Source organism: Marmota marmota, unplaced genomic scaffold (genome assembly GCF_001458135.2).
Source record: "Marmota marmota marmota unplaced genomic scaffold, marMar, whole genome shotgun sequence".
NCBI lineage: Eukaryota > Metazoa > Chordata > Mammalia > Rodentia > Sciuridae > Marmota > Marmota marmota.
In genome coordinates this window covers 7,010,371-7,032,628 of record NW_026000119.1, presented here as the reverse complement: position 1 = coordinate 7,032,628, position 22,258 = coordinate 7,010,371, and the positions used below count along the sequence as shown (strand labels likewise).

Here is a 22,258-nt window from a genome sequence, read left to right as displayed (position 1 = left end):
TGGGTCAGCTGTACCTCTTGGATCAAGGCACACCATCCTCGTTAGTTGGCACCTTTTTTATTTTTAGTTTGTTTATTCATTTCATTTTACTTCCATTTCCAGCCACATTCTCTTCTCCACCCATCAAACTTTTATGTTTAATCTGTATCTCTGTTTTTATTTGTTCTATTAAAAATGCTTCTTGTTTAGCATGCATGAGTTTTAATTGATAAAAACTTTATTATGTTATGTCTTTTTCAATTTTTTACTGTTGTTATTCACCAGTATGTTTTAAGATCTGTCTGTGGACCTCTAATCTGTTGCTTCTGGCTGTTACATACATTTCATGGTGTGTATTTGCTATATTTCACTTATGCACACTGAGCCATAGATGATAAGGAGTCTCAGGGGTTGCATCAAGAAAGCTCCTAACACTCCATCACCTCAAACAATGTTTCAGTGCACATCCTCATACATGTCCATTTATAGTCTTGAGAGAATTTCTTTGGATATGTATACTCAGGGGCAAAATGTCTAGACCAAAAGACATGCATGTGCTTAATTTGGGGGAAAAAAGTGTAAGAATATTTTCCAGAATGTCACTAGAAATGCAGGAGGGTTGCTACAAGCCTATATCCTCTTCAACACTTAACATTACTCATCTTTTTTTTTTTGCAGAGATAATTATAAGCATAAAGGTATACCATGTTTTAACTTGTATTCTCTAATTACTACTATTTTATATTCTTGTTAGCTTATTGGACTTCCAAATAGCTTATGAGCAGATTTTTCTTCTTTGTTCCTTATTTTATCATTTTATTATCTTTTACTGACTTTTACTACTTTCTTAAATATCCTAAATGTTAATTCTTTGCCAGTTTTACATAGTATACATATATCTATCTATATGTCTATATATCTATATATCTATATATATATATTTTTTTTCTCTTTCTGTCACTTTCCTATGGTCTTCATAGTTCAATGAAGTTCTTCAATCTTGATGTAATCAAATGAATCAAAATTTTGTCTTTTTGAAATTTAGCCCAAGACCTTACCCATTGTCACTCACTCCAAATTTGTCCTCTATTCATCTCTACTACCAAAAAAAGATAGGTTTGTTCTCTGGGACTTTTAAGAGTTTTACACACCCATGACTCATAAATGCCTGTCCTAGTTATATATTTTATTGGAATTTTACTCATGGAAGGTTGAAACATGCTTGTGAACACATGCAAACACTACAGATATAATCTTCAGCTTTGAGTCTACATGTCTGTATTTGCTTTAAGTTCAAATGAGGATGCTCTGTCTATTTAAGAGACAATTTTAATTTAATGAAAGTATAAAGAAAATATAGCTTAATAGTCTGTATGTTACTCACATGACAATCTATCATCATTCCTAAGCATGCTTTAGAATCTCCATTTCTTTGACTTGCAAAACAAAAAACTTTGGGTCTTGGCATATACTGTAATATCTTTTTAAAAGAATCCCATGAATCACCATTAATTTCATGCTTTCTATAAGGAATTCTTATTCTAGGAAAGATGTAAGAAAAGGAAAACAATCTTCAGGACTTAAAACAGGTTAACAAGTAACATATAAATGCTCACTGGGATTCCTTCCTACCATGTATTATGACTTAGGAAGTATCAGAGTGAACTCTCTGCCCACATATCCTTTGCAATGTAATAAGATAGTAGATTTAAAATGATCCAACTAAAAATATCTCACTTCATATCACATGGATCTACTACCGAGGCTGGTATGTTATCTAAAATTTTGTGATTTTGTTTTACATTTTTTCAAAAATGCAATCCTCGCTGGAGAATATTCAGTTTGAGAAACACTTGACTTTTCTCCACCAAGCAGGTATTGGGTTGTGTTCTCATTTTCAATTCTCAATAGTTTTCAAATAAGATTCTATTTGGCAGCAGATTTGAGAGTTCTTTAAAATTTAAAGATCTTTAGCCTAACATGAAGACGCTTTGAGTTTCTTTTAAAAACCATTCAGTTTTCAGAAGGAAAAAGTATGTTATGCAGACATTCAGGAAGTCCAATGATATGTCAAATACCCATTGTTGGAGGTCTGTTGTAACACATGCAAACATACTGAGCAGCCGAGGCAACATGTGGGAAAGCATACGAATGTTCTACAGGTGCTTTTTAGTGGGTGATTTGTTTTATTAATTTTGGTCTTCACGACTCATCACCAATAATTCAAAAGGGTTTGAAATGTTCTAATACCAGTCCCATTAGTTAGGTGGGTTCCCCTCAGGCATGAGTTGTTAGATGTAAACATTCTATTTTAGGACTGCAACTGGATCCTTTTGAATTCATGTTGACTCTTTGATGCTGAAAAGAAGAAAAATAGTTTCCTAGGAAAACCAAGCCAGTTACTGAAACCTTGCTATAGATTTTAATTTATCTTGTGCCATTGCCTCTAGGTAAAGAACTGCACTGTCTATATCCATGATGACTCCATGTTTGAGCCCGAGGAGCAATTCAGGGTCTACCTTGGCCATCCTCTTGGAAACCACTGGAGTGGAGCCAGAGTTGGAAAAAATAACATGGCCACCATCACCATATCCAATGATGAAGATGGTAACAAAAGAAATTGCCTTTAGTTATTCTTAGGTTGATGGGACATGAAATGATATTTGAAAAACAAAAATGCTGTGGAAGTGCCTACTAATAACAGTCTCTGAATGTATATATCAAATGTTTGCAGCAGGTGATCACCCTCTACGGCACTCTGATAAGTTCAGGGTATTTCTAATCTCACTATTCCCTACATATTGCACAAAGATAAGGAATAAGTATGATTAAAAGCTAGGACAGAAATGCTGACACAGAGAATAGAAACCATTTAAGTCATTGCAGATCAGGAGCAGATTCAGAAATACAGTCAGAATCAGTTGACTCCAAGGAACTGATTTAAAACACTGCTACCTTCCTGGAAAGGTTCAATTTTTCAGCTTCTTCTAACTGATTTGCCCTAAAACAACAACAACAACAACAACAAAAATACCAACTTATATTCTATAGTCGGGTGTTAGCAAAGAGTGGCCCAGGAAGAAGAAGAAACAAATCCTGTTTTGAATTAGGACTTCACTGTTACTAAAGTAGATATTTTAATGAGTAACTATATAAAATAATGCAAACAGCAATATCTGATTTTTGTTGAATATTTATGGTACATGCTAACCATGTTATAGTATTTCACTCAATCCTGGCAGTAATCCTTTGAAATAGTTTTGCTTACCTAGGGGAAGAAACTATACTTCAGCAAAGTTATGTAATTTGAACTGTTAATTGCAAAACTGTTAGCAGTTATATATATATAAAACAATTCTAATATATATTATATATAATTAGAATTGGTTCTCATCCAGTTTTTTAGCCAGGCATGAGGGCACATGCATATATATCTATATCTATATCTATATTTTTTTTGCACAAGGGATTGAACCCAGGGGCAGTTAACTACTGAGCCACATTTTTAGCCCTTCTATTTTTATTTTTTATTTTGAGACAGGTTCTCACTAAGTTGCTTAGGGCCTTGCTACGTTATTAAGGCTGATTTGAACTTGCAACCTTCCTGCCTCAGCTCCTAAGCCACTGGGATTACAGGCATGTGCCCTCATGCCTGGCTAAAATCTACACTCTTAACTACTGAGAGAGTTAGTGAGATTTGTAGGGTTCCTAATGAGAAATCAGGAACTGTTTTGGAAATCATGTAAAATAAGAACAGCCAGCCTTGACGTTGAAGTAGCCCTTCACCCAAATAGATTTAGGTTCAAATCCTGAAGTGAGCCTCTCCCAGCATATAGATAACCCAATGATGGAGGCTCAGTGAGATAACAGTCCCACTGTTCCAGCAGCCTTCCTCATTTTAGCAACCATTCTTATTGAAAACTCTAAAGTCTCAAGTAATGTTCATCTTCTACAATTAGAAAGACTAAGAGCAAGGAAGAGCAGGAAACAGACAAGAAACATCTACAATATACTAATAATATCCTAAAATGGTATAAAACTTGTAATTGCTCCCAATTTTCCCATCTCTTCAATCTCACTCTGTGTTATCACTATGACCACCACCCTGCCCTTCCCCCATGAGAATGTACTAGAAAAGATTTAAATATTTTTTGGAAAAAAAGCCAAATTGTTAATCATTTCCTAATAATGACAGGAATGCCTCAGAAAAGATAGTATTTGAGTTTCTGAATTATCATTGTAGCCAGTTGCTAAAACTAACCATGCTTACCTAAATAACCAGTGAAGAGTTAGGAATAGCTGATTGTGGGTAGGTACTAGTACTGGGAGGGTGTATCCAGAAAACCAGAGATGAAGGATAGATTTGGTAACTCAAGTAGTATATAAATGAGATAAATTATAAACCTTAGAAATTCATAGCTTATAAATAAAAAGTCGATTCATGGCATAAGTCAATAGCTATTTATCAAGGGTCCACTATGTCTCAGTCTCTTGATAAATTGTGCAAATTTAAAAACATTCTAGGAGCAAAAAACAGAAACTTGGACATCATGCACTTCAAAGTCTCTAAAAACTATTTTCCCCATTATATTGTTTTTAATACACATGTGAGAAATAACTCCTACAGGATCACAAATAAATTCCTTTTTCCAAAGCATTGCTTAAGGGTAAATGCTGATTGATTTTTATGACTACAAGCCATTTTGCCTTGGTATTGTTAACTAATGTGAATTGTTCCCTCTTGTCATTATAAGGTATTTCTTGCCATTATAAGGTATTTGCATGGGAGTCTGGATTTTTTATGCTATTCTGACTTGTTCTTGTTTTCCTAACCGTTTTTTCCTTAGCGCCCACCATTGAGTTTGAAGAAGCTGCATACCAAGTCCGGGAACCCGCAGGACCAGATGCCATTGCAATTCTGAACATCAAGGTGATCCGAAGAGGGGATCAGAACAGGACCTCCAAGATTCGCTGTAGCACTCGGGATGGATCTGCCCAGTCTGGTGTGGATTATTACCCAAAGAGCCGAGTCTTGAAATTCAATCCTGGTAATTGAATGCCAATTCCAAACTGTGGGTTTCCTTAATGGAGAGATGACTATCTTGTATGTGAAGAAAGGAATGAGCAGAGAAACAAAGTTGTGGCAATAACATAATGCATTTGTTAAGCACATATTTGAGGTTGCAAGTAAAACTTAATTCATAATCATGGCGTGGATTTAAAAGTCTGTAACATTAGAACATGCTGGGCATTTTGGTTTATTTAAAAGGACTTTTTTTATCCTGTGGTTTGGTTGAATGATAGGAACACTTGGTTTTAAAATATATATCCATCCTTGAACAATCAATAGTGCAAAGCTTTGCACTGGATCCTTCAGAGCTTGCTAAAATCTGGAATGCATAATCCCTATGCTCAAGTTGATTTCACTTCTACTAGGAAACTCACATGCCCTTTTATAGGCTTTCTAAAACAAGTGTATCCCAGAGAGAAACATGGAGATAAGCCAGAAAAGAGTGAAAGACAAAACAGATGTGACTACTGCCACATGGATCCCTGTGTATCTCTTCCGCTCACTGGAGCCTTAATGGGCTTCCACCTCCAACCCATGTGTGTCTAGTTGATGCTTGCTGGAAAAGAAGAGCTCTTCTTCCACTTTTGCAGAAGGACCCCTCTTTTCTCCATAGGGATCTGGAGGAAAGATAGATCTGGAAGCAAGCTGGTCCTCATGTCTCTAGGACAGGAAGAAAGGTCCTTACTTATGATCAGGGATGTTTGTATACTCAAAGAATCATTTTACAGCAAAGGAAGGGTTTATAGCACTCTTCCAGGTGCTAAACCTCCACAGTGTGATCTTTTTGTGGAGACGGACCTGGCCCCTACTGCTTCTTAGGAGGCAATTTGGAAGAGTATGCAAGTACTCACAACCACACAGGAGCTCATGCTTAAGTGTAAATGGGAAAAGAAAATTAAGCAAAAAAAACTTGTAACCAGGATGAAGCATATTTTGGATCATAGATTTTTATTACTGCCAGCCAGTGTGTCAGGCAGGGGCCATTAATCCTCATATGGTGCTGAATAGTAATCTCTAGGACAGAGCCTCTACCACAGGTGGAATTTGGTCTGTCAAACAGATTCCTCACTTAGGATGGGGCTAAAGTGATTAGAAGTCACTACATATATAGAAAACTTCTGTAAGGAAAGGTTATATTTTAACTTGACATCTCAGCAGTGCCAGCCTGTACTCTCTTAGGTATGTCTACTAATAAGGTTTTTGCTCTCTTTTTGTTCTGTCCTTGGTGAAGGTGTGGATCACATCTTTTTTAAAGTGGAGATTCTGTCCAATGAAGACCGGGAATGGCATGAATCCTTCTCTCTAGTCCTTGGCCCCGATGACCCGGTGGAAGCAGTTCTTGGGGATGTGACTACTGCCACAGTGACAATTCTAGATCAGGAGGCAGCAGGAAGTCTCATATTGCCAGCACCACCTATTGTGAGTTGCTTGACACCTAGGATTGCTGCTTTTATGTCTTAGTGAATAGCAGATGAGAACTTGAGAGAAGTGGGACTTCTGATGAGCTACTTCTTTGTTCTTCTAACAATGGTTCTCAACCAGGAGAATCTAGCCAACCATTCTCTCCCTCCAGAGGACATTTGGCAATGTCCAGAGACATTTTTGGTTGTCACAGCTAGCATCCAGTGGGTAGAAGCCAGGGATGCTGCTAAATACCTACAATGCACAGAACAACAAAAAGAATTATTTGGCACAAATGTTAATAGGGCCAAGGGTAAGAAGCCTTGTTCTGACATAAGAGTAAGACCAAACCATGTAGGTAGCTTAGCTTGATAAAGACATTTTGCTCTGGTAGGACCTGGAAGATAAGAAAGTAGAACTCCCAATCTATTATCCAACATATTCTCCCCACAAAGAGAGTTAAGTATATGCAGAAATGTGGTACTATGCTTCCCAATTCAGGATGAACAGAATGAATGTACAGACTTTACATTTAAGAGGAAAATGCCTGAGATCACCAGGGGGTATTTAACACCTAATAGTGCAGTCAGAACAAGCCTTCTAACCTCCCTTAACTACTCTCTTACATTTTAAAACAGGAGATTATTTCAAATTGTTTCTTGTTTGGCCATGGAAGAAATGCATTACCTTTGTTTACTCTTATTATACTGGGTGTGCTACTATGTACGGATAACATTTTAATACAACTTTAAGCTAGCAACTGCCAGTCACAATATAGCTTTGGTTCCATGTGCAGGAAAATGAAAGTATTTTTTACATGCATGATAAGAATCGACTTGGAATGCAGTTAACAGGACAATAAAGCTCTTAGCTCAGGCAGTAGGAGGATTTCCTGCACCACTAAAGATATGCAGTGCCCTTAAGGGTACCTGGCAAAGGATTATAAAACCTTCAGTTATATTTTAAAGAATCCCTAGAAATTAAGTGATCAGGAGTGTCTCTGGGCAAGGGATCTGCGATCTTCCCAAGAACCAACCTAACCTGAAGCTTTGCTGCCTTTCTCAGGTTGTCACCCTTGCTGACTACGACCACGTGGAAGAGGTTACCAAGGAAGGAGTCAAGAAGGCCCCCTCTCCAGGCTACCCACTGGTCTGTGTCACACCCTGTGACCCTCACTTCCCCAGGTATGCCGTCATGAAGGAGCGCTGCAGTGAGGCAGGCATCAACCAGACGTCCGTGCAGTTCAGCTGGGAAGTGGCTGCCCCCACTGATGGCAATGGGGCCCGGTCTCCCTTTGAGACCATCACTGACAACACCCCCTTCACCAGCGTCAACCACATGGTAAGTCTGGTGGCCGGGCCAGGTTGGGGAGGAAGAGAATTGCTGAATCCCTTTGTTACTCCGATTCTGTCAAATTCCTTCAGATTCATGCATGGCATTTGGAATAAGACAAATAAACAGATGCATATATAGTTTGTTCATTCTTATATATAAGGAAAGGCATTATAGTATGATAGAAAGAAAATTAAGCTGCTAGTCAGAAAACCTATTCACAAACCCTAATTCTGCCTATTTTAATATGTGATGTTAAGTTACTTGCCCTCTTGGTCTTAATCTCCTGATCTGCAAAACAATATTTCTTCTAGTTAACAAGGTCACTGACCAGTGTTACTATAAATGATAAAATAAGTCCAAATTTCCAGGTCAGTACCATTAAGTGATTACTATTCTTTTCACATATTTTTAATCATTCAGAGTATTCAGATATAAACTCCTTCAGGACATGGATTAAGGTTTCTGTTATATTTGTATATCCCAAAGTGGCCAGCACTTTAATAGCAACCAGTTTTACAAAAGGATAGAATGGCTGTGGAGTGATCGGCATTTTGCAAAGCCCTGTGGATGGACATGAAAAGAAGTTCCTAAGGCAGTTGCTGCCCTCAAAGACCTTTGAGTCCAGGCCATCACAGAGCAGTGAATACTGCTATTTTCCACCCTTAGAAGCCAGTCCACTACAGTGGTTCCACACATTGCACCAGTGAAGCTGGTTCTCTTCCAAAAGAGACAAAAGCAGTGGAGGTTCAGGCTTAGCACAGAATCCAGCACACAGTTCTTGATTTTTTATTGAAAGGTTTACTCATATCCATTGTCTTCAGCACAGCTTACTCAGAAAGCCCAGAGTTCCATTCTTTTGCAATACAACCTGGTTCAAATTTAAGTCATCTTCCTTATTATTAAAAACTTAAAAATGCCAAGACTTAACTTATTGTTTTATAAAAATCTAATTCTGTGTCCAACAAAACCATATTTGTATATTTGAGCCAACTATACATTTTTTACAAGTACAAAATTGATGACTCTTGAGTTTTTTGTCTTACAATGAATTGGTGAATAATACCCTTCACTCCAATTTCCTTTGCTTTATCTTTATTTCTTCATTTGATTTAATACCATCATGTTGTATGCATTTTTGTTATATGCGTCAAATCCCTACTGGAATAAGTCCATATATAAATAAATAAAGAGTTAGCAGCTAATTAAAAAAAATTTTAATGGAAAAATCTTCTTTAATTTTTAATGGACTTCAGTAAAAATTGTTTTCATGGGAAGAATTTATACATTCGTATGATTGCTTTGTGGGAGTTCTGAGGCATACAGAACTACTAATTAATTTTTCTCATTATGTACTTCCTTTTGAGTGTGGACACATAGTCCTGGTGACCTACATTGCCTCTGCACAGATTGTTGAGCCCTCTTATTGTTCCTATATATCTGAAAATGTGAAGGGATCTATATGAAGACCCTCAAAGGCTGGGAGAAGTCAGAGGTCAAGTTCTCAGCGTCTAGCCTGCATGTTATTGTGACCCTTGCGGTTCTAAGAATGGAGCAGTAGAAAAAAAAGAAATACTCCTGAGGAGGAAGCATCTCTCTTCAGTATCCAAACACCATTGTCATCAAGCAAGGGCTAGAGCCCAACATGTATAGGAGCCAATACCACAGCACTGGGTTCTTGCAGAAAGAAGCTTTATTATAGGGACAACTGATAAGGGGATCAGAAGCTAAAAGCTGCCTCCCAACTGGTTGATAGTGGAAGAGGATGGGAGAGGGGAGAGCTGTTTGTTGATTGGATGTATTTTTTCCCCCAGGGGAGTTAATGTTCTGTGTGAGGGCCTTTGAGCCTGTGATATCATTGACCAAGTATCCTAGAATAAATTGAGGAATTTATGTCTAGGTGTAAAGCCCTGCAAAGGCCTTAGCCAGTTTCTCTATGCTCCCAGCAACAGTGGCTTGGAGGCCAATCAGTCTTACTGAAAGGTCTGAAATATAGTTGGGTAGTCCTTTTGCTAAACTAGTACACAAGGAGAATAATACTGTTCATTGGTAACCAGGCATGTTTGGACTCTTGCCCCCACATCTGTCTTTTCCATCTTATCTCCTTAGACTGTAAGTACTCACTGCTCTGTCCCTAGTGCCTGGTTTATGGTGATAAGTCAGTGGTTATGTGACAAATGAATGAATGAATCAGAGGATGGACAGATTAGTGGGTGGGCGGATGGATGGCCTTCCCAAGTTACTTTGTGCCAATAGCTTATTGTGTCATCTAACCCAGAAGACACAGTGTAAGGACCTGCTCAGATTGTATGTACATATCTGAGGTGCTTTATTCTTCTTCTAGGTCTTAGATAGCATTTACTTCAGCCGGAGGTTCCATGTGCGCTGTGTGGCAAAGGCTGTAGATAAGGTGGGCCACGTGGGGACCCCCTTAAGGAGCAATATTGTTACCATTGGAACAGACAGTGCTATCTGCCACACTCCAGTGGTGGCTGGGACAGCTAGAGGCTTCCAGGCACAGTCCTTCATCGCAACCTTGAAATACCTGGACGTCAAACACAAGGAACATCCAAACAGGTCAGGCGGGTGATCCCTTCCACCACAAGTAACTTTTCCAGTATCCTTTATGTGCTTTCCAGGTGGCACAGATCAGTGAGTAATGCTTCTGCAAAATAAATGTAGTGGTAATTTTTGCTTCAAAGTTGTTGTGTTTTTTTTTTCATTCAAAGATCCCTTGAGGTCTGTCCCTTGTCTATTTTCCTAGCCTCTTAGCCCTCACCTTAACATTTTTACTTGCCAGTCCACCCACAAAGAATCACAGATAAATTCCCAAGGGTTTCCATCACTTTTAGATTACATGCCTTTACCATCAGCTCCAACTCTCTCCCACCCCCTTCTACTTGCTGCAGTTAAATCCTGCTGTCCTGTGATACCTAGCTCATAGCTTCTCTTCTAGGAAAATCTTCATCATTTCCTCCAATTTAATTTAGAGGCTCCTCCAGCACCTGCCAATGCCTCTTTCAGAGCATTGTCATCATTCTTCCTCTCTATCCACATGGTAGATGGTAAAACCTTAAGGGCAGAGACCATGATTATTAATTTTGCATCTCCTGTATACCTAGTTCAGTGCTATTTGGCCTATGAGGCATTTGCAGAATATCTGATGAACAAATGAGCAATAGCACTGTCTAAACTCCATGCCACTAGACTGTTTTTCCTGTGCCACCATGATTTTAGTGGGAGAGGGATAATTTTAATTTTTTATAGCAAAAGGGAATTCACATACACCATAGGTATTCATTAAACCTTGCAGAGTTTAAGTGTGTACTTTAATGAACAACTGAGTTCAGAGAAATGGGGTTTGACTGTGAACCCCCAAATACACAAATTTCTCTCTTTTTTCCCCAAATAGAATAAAACTTGTTTTTGTAAAAGATCAATAAGAGAAGTACTCAAAGTACAACTGACTCCTTGTTAGGAAAAGGGTCATCCTCTTTACATCTGAGGCTCAAATTCCTCTTTAAAATGTGGTTCTTTGCTTGCAGAGGCAACCTATGTATACTCAAAACACACCTTCAATAAAACATGCTGAAAATGTAAACTCATACAATGAAAACAAATGCAGCCTATAAGTACAGTTCTGTTGTGTCGCGGTCTTAACCAATATTTATTAAGCTCATATTTTCTCTAGAATTGTATACTGCATGCAGTGAAAAAACAAAAGGAAAGAAGGAAATGGTTCTTATCCTCATAGTGGGGAGGCAAGATAAGCAGAGCCTCCAAACACACAAGAAAAAGCAGCCCATATGTATAAGTCATTGATTTCCTTGTCCAAAGGTCACCTAGAGTAGAGGAATGTAGGTGAAGGGAGAACATGCTGCAGTTTGAGGCTAGTAAGGGCCAGGTGTAAGGTGTTGGTGAAACTTACAGAGAAAGAAGGGAGGGGCAGTGTTTATTTGAGGAGAGATCATGTTAGTAGTGAGACATTATATTTCTAAGATATTTAGCTGGGTGGGGAAACTGGCCTTAGAATTTAAGAATTCAATGATTTTTTTGCTTTCATTGCTGGAGATGGAACGCAGCACCATCATACATGCTAGGTCTGTGCTCTACCCTATTTGCAGCCCCAATGATACTTTTTGACTCAAATAAGTACCCTCCCAGCTTCCACAGATTTTCATTGAAACAGAACAGGGGCAGCTCCTGTATCGGTCATTCAGCTTTAGCTCCTGAGGATACAAACCTTCCATTTAAAGCAAAAGGAATATTTAAAGTAATTTGTGGTTGTGATGTTATCATATATAGGAAAAAACATCTCTGATTCCTGATTGCTATCAGTCTTGAGTCTGGAGGATCTCTTGGGGGAGAAAGCAACCCCACATGTATATCCACACCCTCATGTTCAGATAGAAATCGTACATGGCAAGCTGCAGGGGAAGGAAGATTGCTAAATTCATTGGTGAAAACAGATTTGTGATGAAAAAGAAATGCATCCTACCGACTGTTAAGAGCATGCAGATAAACACTTGTTTCTGCCCTTTCTCCCCTAGAATCCACATTTCAGTGCAGATCCCACACCAGGATGGAATGCTGCCTCTTATCTCCACCATGCCATTGCACAACTTGCATTTTCTATTATCTGAGTCCATCTACAGACACCAGCATGTCTGCTCCAATTTAGTCACCACCCATGACCTGAAAGGCATCTCAGGTGAGGGATGAGCTGGGTACCAGTTTTCCCATACATCCTGTGCAGTGACTTTTGGGGGGTGTGGCTAAATGGGGAAAATCTCTGCTTTATATGCTTTCCTGACCTCAAAATATGCAGATAATTTTTCCTTCTTAGCAAGCATCCAACATAGGAACAATAAAGTGAATATGAAAGAATAAGGATTTTGAAGTCAGATTGATTTAGATTCCAATCCTTATCCCACTACCTATACAACTGAACAGCGATAGCTTGACCTCTCTGAGCTGCTGTTTTCTTGTTTATAGCATGAGGGTAAATATTGCTACTAATCTAGGTGAGGATTAAATGTGTTGACATGTTTAAAGTGCCTACTGTGGAAAATTTTAGTCCCTTCCCTCCCTTCTAGAGAGCATTTTTGGGTCTCTGCTCTAAAATTCCAGGATAGCAGCCTCTTTGGAAAGCTGAAATGCAGGTGTTAGATGTTTAAGGATGAATTCTCCAGAAGCAGGAGCTGAGAAGTTTGGGGTGTGAGGCATTTTTTTAGGGCTCAGCACCTATCTAAAGGAAGGAGAGGAAACAGGACTGGGTAGAGGGAGAAGTCAAACTCCCCTGTAGGCCCACAAAGCAAGAAACTCTGGAGAGATTTGTCCTACTTCCAGCCCAAAAGGCCAGACCTTCATAGCCCACCTCATTTGTTCACTGGATGTGGGCTTCCCAGAAAGTCATGACCTTGGACTGAGCTATTCTGCAGCTGTCACCATCCTGAAGGAGCTGAGAGTAAGGCAGTGGGCACATCTTTGTGTTCACCACAGCAGACATTTGACTTTACAAAGAGTCCCGTCTGTTTCCATTTACCTTAGCAAGTGCACGTTAAAAGCACATTTCCTCCCTCACAACTAGTGAATCATTTAACAGTGTTTTTGAAGACAGAAATGCATTCATATGCTCTTTCATATTCATTAAACATCATTTTGAGTAGTGATGGTCTTTATTCAGTAGAATTAGTTGAGGGCAGAATATTCTTAAATCATTGAGCTACACATCAAAGTTTAATTGGTTCCCATAAGCTGCTAGTGGCAGAAACATACCATGTTTAAACACTGAAACTTTGCACCTCTTCCTGTTTGAAAACCATTGGATTCAACAGAGGCCAATTGAGTCCCTTGTCTTTGTGGGACAAAGGCTGATTGCCGGTGTCAGGCATTCTAAGAGATGCATGAACTCTTTTAAAATTCTATCATCACTTTTAGTACTATAAAAATTTTAAATTTAATATGCTAAAAATTGTATCTGTATTCAGCTCTGTGCTGCATAAAGGTCTGTTTTAATTCAGAATAGTTTGCTTGCTTGGCAGCTTTTGATCCAATAATTTTTGCCTGTAGCAGGTGAGGTTTAGTCAAGCATCATTAGCCAGCTATTTACTCATTAAGACATTTTTCCTCAAAGTTCAGAAACCATAGAGGGAGGGAGAAGAGAGAGTCTGATGTTGGTTTGCTGGCTTTCCAAAAACACTGTTCTTTAAATTGGTCTTCAGAAATAGTAATTGGTCAGAGAATGATCCATGTAGTAAATCCATTTCTTTTTTTCCTTTTTGGTACTGGGAATTTAACCCAGAGGTGCTTAACCACTGAGCCACATCCCTACCCCTTTTTTGTATTTTATTTTGAGACAAGGTCTCACTGAGTTGCTTAGGGCCTCGCAAAGTTACTGATGCTGGCTTTGAACTCACAATCCTCCTGCCTTAGCCTCCCAAGCCACTGGGATTAGGTGTGCACCACCACACCCAGCTAATAAATGCAATTCTTCAAGACTGATTGTAAAGTAGGTAAAACAGAACCACACTGGCCAGGTGTACAGGTGAAGCTACAGTGTGTTTCTTTTCTGAGATCTGTCTTCTTCATTTATGGTATCATTTGTCCACCTTTTCCTCCCTGGTTCCTGGAGTTCTCTGTGTAACACCTGGCAATGGGCAGTGATGCTCTTTATAAGCTCTTCTCACATACTCTGCATTGGGAGCTCTGGGTTGCTCTATTGATAGTCAAATGAGAAGAAAGCTCTCTCAGTGTCAAAAATGAGTCTCTTCTCCCTATCCAGCTTCTAGGCATCCTCAAGCTGAGTTACCATTCCTTGTCCCTTCCCTCTCTGGCAGAGGCAGGCTTCCTGGATGATGTTGTCTATGACAGCACTGCCCTGGGTCCTGGATATGACCGTCCCTTCCAATTTGACCCCAATGTGCGGGAGCCAAAGACCATCCAGCTATACAAACACCTGAATCTGAAGAGCTGTGTGTGGACCTTTGATGCATATTATGACATGACGGAGCTCATTGACGTCTGCGGGGGCTCTGTAACTGCTGACTTCCAGGTGGGTGTTCTAGGAGCTCCCGTTCAAGGGCTACATGCACATAGGTGCTGGTACCAACCCTGTTCATTCCTGGAGGACTTCAGGTGGCACTTTGCTTCCAGAACTGGGCCAACCCATCGAGGGATGCTTCTTTATAAGTCTCTCAAGCAAGATCTTGGCAGCATTGTGGCTAAACCCCAATATCCTGTAAATTAAGTTAATAGGCGGGTGGATTATTGTTTGGCAAGTTATTTACATAAAAATTTAATGTTTACTTCTCTAGGCATTTTTGTTTTTCCCTCTGTATATTTTGTCAAGTTGAAAAGATCTTCATTTGATAGCAAGGTTATCACCACGTAGATGTATTCTCCTCCCCACTTGGGGCAGTGAGTCAGAAAGGCAGGTATGCACCCCGACTTTCAGAAGACAAGAAGAACACTGTTGGCCTAAGCACTGAGGAGAGATAACACCCATTCCATACCTATTCCAAACTAAGAACCCCTGTGGGATGAAGAGGGAGAGAGAACACAATTAAACATTAGTGACAACTGGAGATTTTATAGCAAGAAGCCAGGGTCATAGAAGAGCAGGGCAGTTGTATCAAAGGGCATAGAAACTAGGCTCATCCATCCTCGTGGGAAAATAAATTCTAAAACAGTTTTCATCCCATTTTGAGCACTTATCTCAAAGAGACAAAAACTAGCTAGGTGTTTGTTCTTCATTTCAAATCAGGTTTAACCTCACTGAAGGAAGGAACCTGGGGAGGACGTAATCATTTGGGGAAAGTATCTTTGATTAAATTTTGTTGTGTTCTTTGCAGTATCTCTGTCCCCATTCCTCTTGTTTTGTATACACTACTGCCCTCTACTGAATAGAATTTTAAGACTGTCTTGGGTTTTGTTTCTATTTCTGCAGTTGCATAACCTACAGTTGCTGGAAATTGCGGAAATGATTGTTCCTCTCCTGGAACAATCAAAAAATAGTACTCTCTGTTCTCCGTTATTTTGCTTCGATTATACATTTAGATTTTTCAGAATATGTTTCAAAACTCCAAAGACAAGGATTTTGTATTAATTTTGCCCCACTTTTTAAATCGACACAGAAAAAATATATACACAGAAGTAATTTGTTGTTGTTGGTTTCTTTAAAAATAATTGGAATTGCTGAAATGTCATAGAAAAATATAGAACCCAGAACCATTCCTAGTTTATATCTTTCTCTATCAAATATTAGCAGAATTGGATGAAATAAAACTTCTTGGAGCCTCCTCTGAAATTCTGACTCTAACTCAACATGTGAAAGTACCTAGCACAGTGTCTGGAATAAAATTGGTCTGCAGCAAACAGTTGCCAGGGGATTTTTACTTTTTAAGATTGAAGTCTAAAAGAGAATGAGAGAGAAACAAAGAGGGGAAAATAAATTTTGCCAACCACCTAAAGGATTGTTAAGGTTCTAATGTCAACAATTATGGGGTTGGGGAAGGAGTATTTAGCAAAAGCTGTGTTTTAATGGATAGATGTGGCATAAAATCCAGTTAAATCTGGAAATTTTCTAAAGAAAACAGAATATGTCATGTCCAAAAGGGACATTTAAGTGAATATGAAATTATCAAGTCTTTTGAAAAAGCTGACATCAAATTTTCAATCCCTGGCAACTTTGAAAAACACTTTTTAGAAAAATTAAGTTTTTAATGTCTTAAATATTGATAAAGCATTTGGTTCTTTTCCTTAATTATCCATAAAATTCCTTCACATTGTATTTTTAAAGCTATCAAAGCCTATTTTATGCATTTTGATTCATTGTACACAATTGCAGCACAACTTTTCATTTCTCTGGTTGTACATGATGTAGCATCCCACCGTATGTGCAGTCATACATGTACCTAGGGTAATGAGGTCCATCTTTCCTGCCTCAACCAAAGGAAATATAAGTCCCTTAATATGTTATAGTATTTGTCCAATGACAAAATAAAATTATTTCCAACCAACTAACTTAGCTTTTTGTTAAAAAAGAAATTCATATTTTGGGGGAGAGATATATAAAACATTTTTAAAAATGAATAAAACAACTCCCCCACTTACACACATAAACCCAGTTAGCTTTACCATGAAAGCTTTTACTATTTTTTTTTTGTGTGATCTTTCCATCCAGTTTTGTTCATTTCATAGTAAAACAAATGTCGTTGGGCCAAATTAATAGCAGTAACAGGAACCCTTTTAGAAAGAAGTGTTCCTGCTGCCTTTTCAAAATTCTTTCCAACACAATTTACAGGATAGGAAATTATCAAAGCCATATACAGCTCCGAGCTGTGTGTTGTTAGCTTCCCAGATATGATCTCCAGGTCTTTGTTTCTGGAGCAGGAGGCAGGAGTCCTCACTAAAACTTCCTGAGCCTGGCACTGTTCCTCCCAGGGGATGGACTTGGACCTCTTCCCGGTCATGGTTGATTCCAGCTGTCCTGCAGGTCACCTGTGAGCCATCAGCAGAGAGAGAATGCAGTGAATGGTAGAGCCAGCAGGTCCATCTCTCGGGAATAACCGTGATACTTTAAATTTTCAGCTAAGGTTTCTAGCAACTAGAGAGTAGAAGTAAAGCTAATTCTCACTCTTCAGAGGTGTTCTGTTAAAAAAAAAAACAAACCTTTTTTTGTTCAAAAAAGCATTGCAGATCATCCTGACCATTTTCTACCCTCTTGATTTCTTTTTTGTAGTGCTGGGGATTGAACCCAGGGCCTTAGTGCATGTAAGGCAAGCACTGTACCAACTGAGCTATATCCCCAGCCCTTACTTAATTTTTTTAAAAACTAAGTTCAGCTGTGGGCTCTTGATTATTATTGGATGAGTGCATGACTGAGTGAGTGGAAATTGAACTGAGGTGATGACCACATGCCCTTTCACCTGGAGAAGAAATAAGCCTCTATGCATGCATACTGTTTCCTTGCCAGGTGAGGGACTCCGCTCAGTCCTTCCTGACGGTGCACGTGCCTCTCTACGTGTCTTACATCTATGTGACCGCCCCCAGAGGCTGGGCCTCTTTGGAGCACCACACGGAGATGGAGTTCTCCTTCTTCTATGACACAGTCCTCTGGAGAACAGGTATGCCTATGGACAGCTTCATGTTCCTACCTCACACTCAGTAATCAAGATTAAATATGCAGTGACTGTTGATAGCAGCTCTATTCCTGACTTCCTATAAAAAGTCACAGGACAGCTGCCTGAAGTCTGGAAAGTGCATATCTATGGTTCCTTAGAAAAAGCCATGTCCATATCTGCTGACACCAGAAGGGGCCCAGAATAGAGGATGGCAAGTGACAGTGGGTCCTAGGCTGCCCGTCAGGGATTCAGGGAGTACCTGTTCTAATAGAGTGTGATCATGCTTGGCTTCACCTGGTTAAAAACAGTGTAGCTCATCTTGTTTAAGAGGCAAAAGGATCTTCAAATTAGATGCATGGAAATGGGAATATGTCAGAACCACTTGATGTGATAGGTTAAGCGACTTAACTTGATTCATTTGACATCATTGGCTCCTTTGTTGATTCTCAAAAACAAAGATTTTAACAAAGCTGAATTTTTAAAATGATATTCCCCTCAGGCTTGTCCCTATTCTTGCCCCTTTCCAAGGAGCCCCCCTGGGCTGGATCTGAGATGGCCCCTCTGCCAGCAGCATGCACCTCAGTCCCACTGAGTATCCCCACTGAGTATCCCCACTGGGGACACACACCCCTTCTCCCACGGCTATTACAAAAATGTCTCCTAAAACTGCCAGGTTCTCTTCTCCACTCATTCCAACGGGGCGTCCTTGGTTTTGTTGTTCTTTTTCTCATTTCCAGTGTCCTATACTTCAACAGGACCCCAAACCCACTTCCCCTTACTTCTACTTCTCCCATTACTCCCTCCCCGACCCCAGACAAAGCTGATGCACTTTATCTGCACACATGGGACTTCAGGAGTTTTCTTTAGGGAGGGCTTCGTCTCAGTAACTCGCTTAAGTGGCTTAAGCTCAGGTCATTTATTGACTTTATATTCTTTATGGGAAAGTAATTTGGTTTTCCCAATAACTGGGTCCAGATTATTCCTTGAATTTTGGCTTTGGTTTTATTGAACTTTATTTTTCTCCTTCAGTTATTCTTTTTGGGGGTCCTTATGAACTGCTGGGCATCATGACTGCAGTTGTCTTCTAAAGCCACAGCTTGCTCATGTCATGTCTATACAGCTGGCCTTCTGCAAGCTTCCCTCTACTTCTCCAATGGTTTGAGTCCTAACTGTAGCCATCAGGACTAATGACTTTATTAATACTGAAAGGAAAATACAATATGAAGCAGATACACTGTAATCACTTCTTGGTTTATAAAGTTTGATGCTAAGAAATTTTAGATTTGTTATTTTCAGAGCTATGGGATGAACTCTATCTATATGTATGAAGAGTCTATGTCAAGGACAGAGGAACTGTTAAAAAAAAAAAAGCCAAGTGGAATGAGCTGTCATACTATTTAATGGCAAATATTTCTCTAGAGTCTATTAATTTTCTCTTGTGTCACAGTCAAATAAATACACAGCTTTACTTAAAGATGACCATGAGATAACTTCAAAGTAGGCTGTCATTCTGAAGGTCTTCTCCAGACCATAATTTGGACATTTTATGTATGCCTGCCTAGGAATCCAGACAGACAGTGTGCTCTCTGCAAGGCTTCAGATAATAAGAATCTATATTCGAGAGGATGGCCGCCTCGTCATTGAATTCAAGACCCATGCCAAATTCAGAGGTAATATCAGTGTGGATTTTTTAACCAGCATTTTGTTAAGAAGCAATTTGAACCTGCAGAAAAGTTGAAAAAATAGAACAAAAAGCAAAGTCAACAGTTGTGATCATTTTACTCTACATGTATAAACATACATAACATACCTTATTTTGTTACTTCATTTGAAAACAAGCTGCTGTCTTCATGTCAAGTTACTGTAAATACTTTCGTAGCTATCTCCAAAGAACAAGGATGTTTTTCTTATGCAAAGCCATTTTCACCTCCAACATATTTAACATTGATTCAATAATATTCAGTTCCTATACGTATTTCCTCTATTATCCCTCAAAAGTCTTTTCTAATTGTTTATATGTTTCTTTACATTTATTTTAAACCTGTTTGTATAAAAGGTAGGTGAATTCCATCATGCTTCACTTGTTACATTTTGGTTGTTTTCTCTCTTTAGTTTTTTTCTCTTTAATCTAGAATAATCCACCTACTTCTGTTTATTCACAACAGTTACTGGTGTTTTAGAGAACAGAGGTGTCTTGCTAAGTAACCTTCACCTAATAGCATTTACAATTTTACAATTGATGGAAGTCCCCTTCCATCAAGGACTTTAATGACCCTAAATGTGATTTTTATCCAATATTGATATTTCTGTTTATAAACTTCTAACCTTTTTTATATCCAATCAACGTGTTGGCTTGAATTCAAAGCTAGGTATATTCAATATCCATAGTCACATAATATCCACCTTGTTGTATGTAAACTCCACCCCATTTTCACAAGGCATATTAATATTGTTTACACATGTACCGTATTCCATGACAGCCACCATGAGTGGGGTGATCAGCTGGGGTCAGATGCTGTGCTGTCTCAACCAATGTGGGATATACTTGAAGGGGCAAAGGATAAAATCTTAGTTGTTTGATAGAACAGCATGAATTCAGTTCTTAGGCTTTTAGAAGGGTTTTACCTTGAGTACAATAAAACTCACGAATCGTAAGTATGTGTGTTTTTCCCCTTGAAATAGGACAGTTTGTGATGGAGCACCACACTCTCCCAGATATGAAATCCTTTATATTAACTCCAGACCACCTAGGAGGAATTGAATTTGACCTGCAGCTCTTGTGGAGTGCTCAGACTTTTGATTCTCCTTATCAACTCTGGAGAGCCACAAGCTCCTATAACAGGTAAGTAGATGACAGATGCTTACAGAATTGATCTGAGAAGTTTTCAGTTGCTTTCAGAAGCTTGGGACATAAGGTTTTCCTTTGATGGTTGAATTTCTATTTTAAAAGGAGCATAGAAACAACCCTCTATCAAATAAAGAAAGAAAGAACGCAAATCAACTTCTGATGCTTAAGACAGGAAGTAATCAGGCTTATTCCAAGGGAAAGACCAGAAGAGGCCCAGGTCACTTCTACTCACATCCCACTGCCTGGAACTTAGTCTCTTGGCACTTCAAAGAGAAGCCAGAAAATGTATCCAACTAAAACATTATATCCTAAAGAAACTTTGTTTCAATTACCAAAACCAGTGCAAAATCTAGGATTTCTGGTTTTTAGGTCCAGATCCACCTTTATGGCCCAATGACTAGAAAATAAATAACAAGAGTTACACCTGACTCCACACAACATACAGAAGAATAGGAAGTAGTGGAATATCTCATTTTTAAAACAAGAATGGGAAAAGCAAAATTAAAACTACTGTGAAAAGGAAAAGGGGGCAAACAAGAGTCTATCATAAGTATTATTATTATTATTATTTTATAGGCCATGAAATTAAGAGGTATATCTAACATGAAAGTCTTGTCCCAGTTTTATAGTTAAGAAATGGTAGATTGTCTTAATCATTTTCCTAAGTATTTCCTTAATTGTAATTTTTAATTTTATATCAGGTATTTTTATTACATCATGATTCCTTTGGAATAACATATAGTAATCTTCAAATATGGTACTCCCTAGATTATCCATGTACTCTGTCCCAATTTAGAAGCAGAAAACTGTCCTTCTCAACAGACTCCTCATTGTCCTCTGGATGGAATCCACACCCCTGAAGCACATAAGGCCCAGCCCTCCCTGAGCCTAGTCTCAAACTCAGTCTTCTAACCACATTCAGTATCTCACCAGCACCTGAACTCACCAGAGCATCCATACCCCCGTGCCTTGGCAATCTCCTCTACCCTCCCTACTCTTTTACTGCTGCAAAAGTCCGACTCCTCTGAGACCCAACTCAAACATTAATCCCTCTGGGATAGTTCCCTGACTGTTCAGTGCTAATAGCTTCATCATCATGGTCCCAGTTTGTTCCAGTTTCCACTGTATCACAGCTGATTATCATATGATGGTCCCATTTGTTCACCTGATTGCAAGCTTCCCCAGGTGAAAGACTTGTCTCATTCATTTTAAATCCCACTGCAGGTTTTAGACATAGTAGTTCCTAAATAAGCAGCCATTAGGAACTTACCTTTGAGGTAAGGAGATAAAATACATAGATAAATAAATGGCAAAATGAAGAGTACCACCAAACATTCTGTACTGAATGCACTGAGAGGTACAGAACATCACAACCATTGTTGTTCAGAGAGCAGAGGGCCCAGTGGGGGCTGGAAATTGTACAAGCCTTCCTGGGGGAGGTGGCGCAAATTTGTGGTATGGGAAATGTTTCCATTTTAGAAAGGAGGTGGGAACAACAGGATT

General features: G+C 39.0%; 1 protein-coding gene across 2 annotated transcripts in view; it reads left to right on the top strand.

Moving 5' to 3' along the window:
* Fras1 (Fraser extracellular matrix complex subunit 1) overlaps positions 1-22,258 on the top strand; it is a 426,519-nt gene that overhangs the window by 384,365 nt on the left and 19,896 nt on the right. For both annotated transcript variants that reach the window (XM_048784792.1, XM_048784791.1), the window contains 10 exons: positions 2,430-2,586; positions 4,827-5,027; positions 6,282-6,469; positions 7,517-7,792; positions 10,128-10,360; positions 12,334-12,494; positions 14,623-14,837; positions 17,760-17,910; positions 19,470-19,577; positions 20,590-20,749. In XM_048784792.1, the coding sequence (XP_048640749.1) occupies positions 2,430-2,586; positions 4,827-5,027; positions 6,282-6,469; positions 7,517-7,792; positions 10,128-10,360; positions 12,334-12,494; positions 14,623-14,837; positions 17,760-17,910; positions 19,470-19,577; positions 20,590-20,749 (1,850 nt within the window). The remainder of the gene's footprint in view (positions 1-2,429; positions 2,587-4,826; positions 5,028-6,281; positions 6,470-7,516; positions 7,793-10,127; positions 10,361-12,333; positions 12,495-14,622; positions 14,838-17,759; positions 17,911-19,469; positions 19,578-20,589; positions 20,750-22,258) is intronic.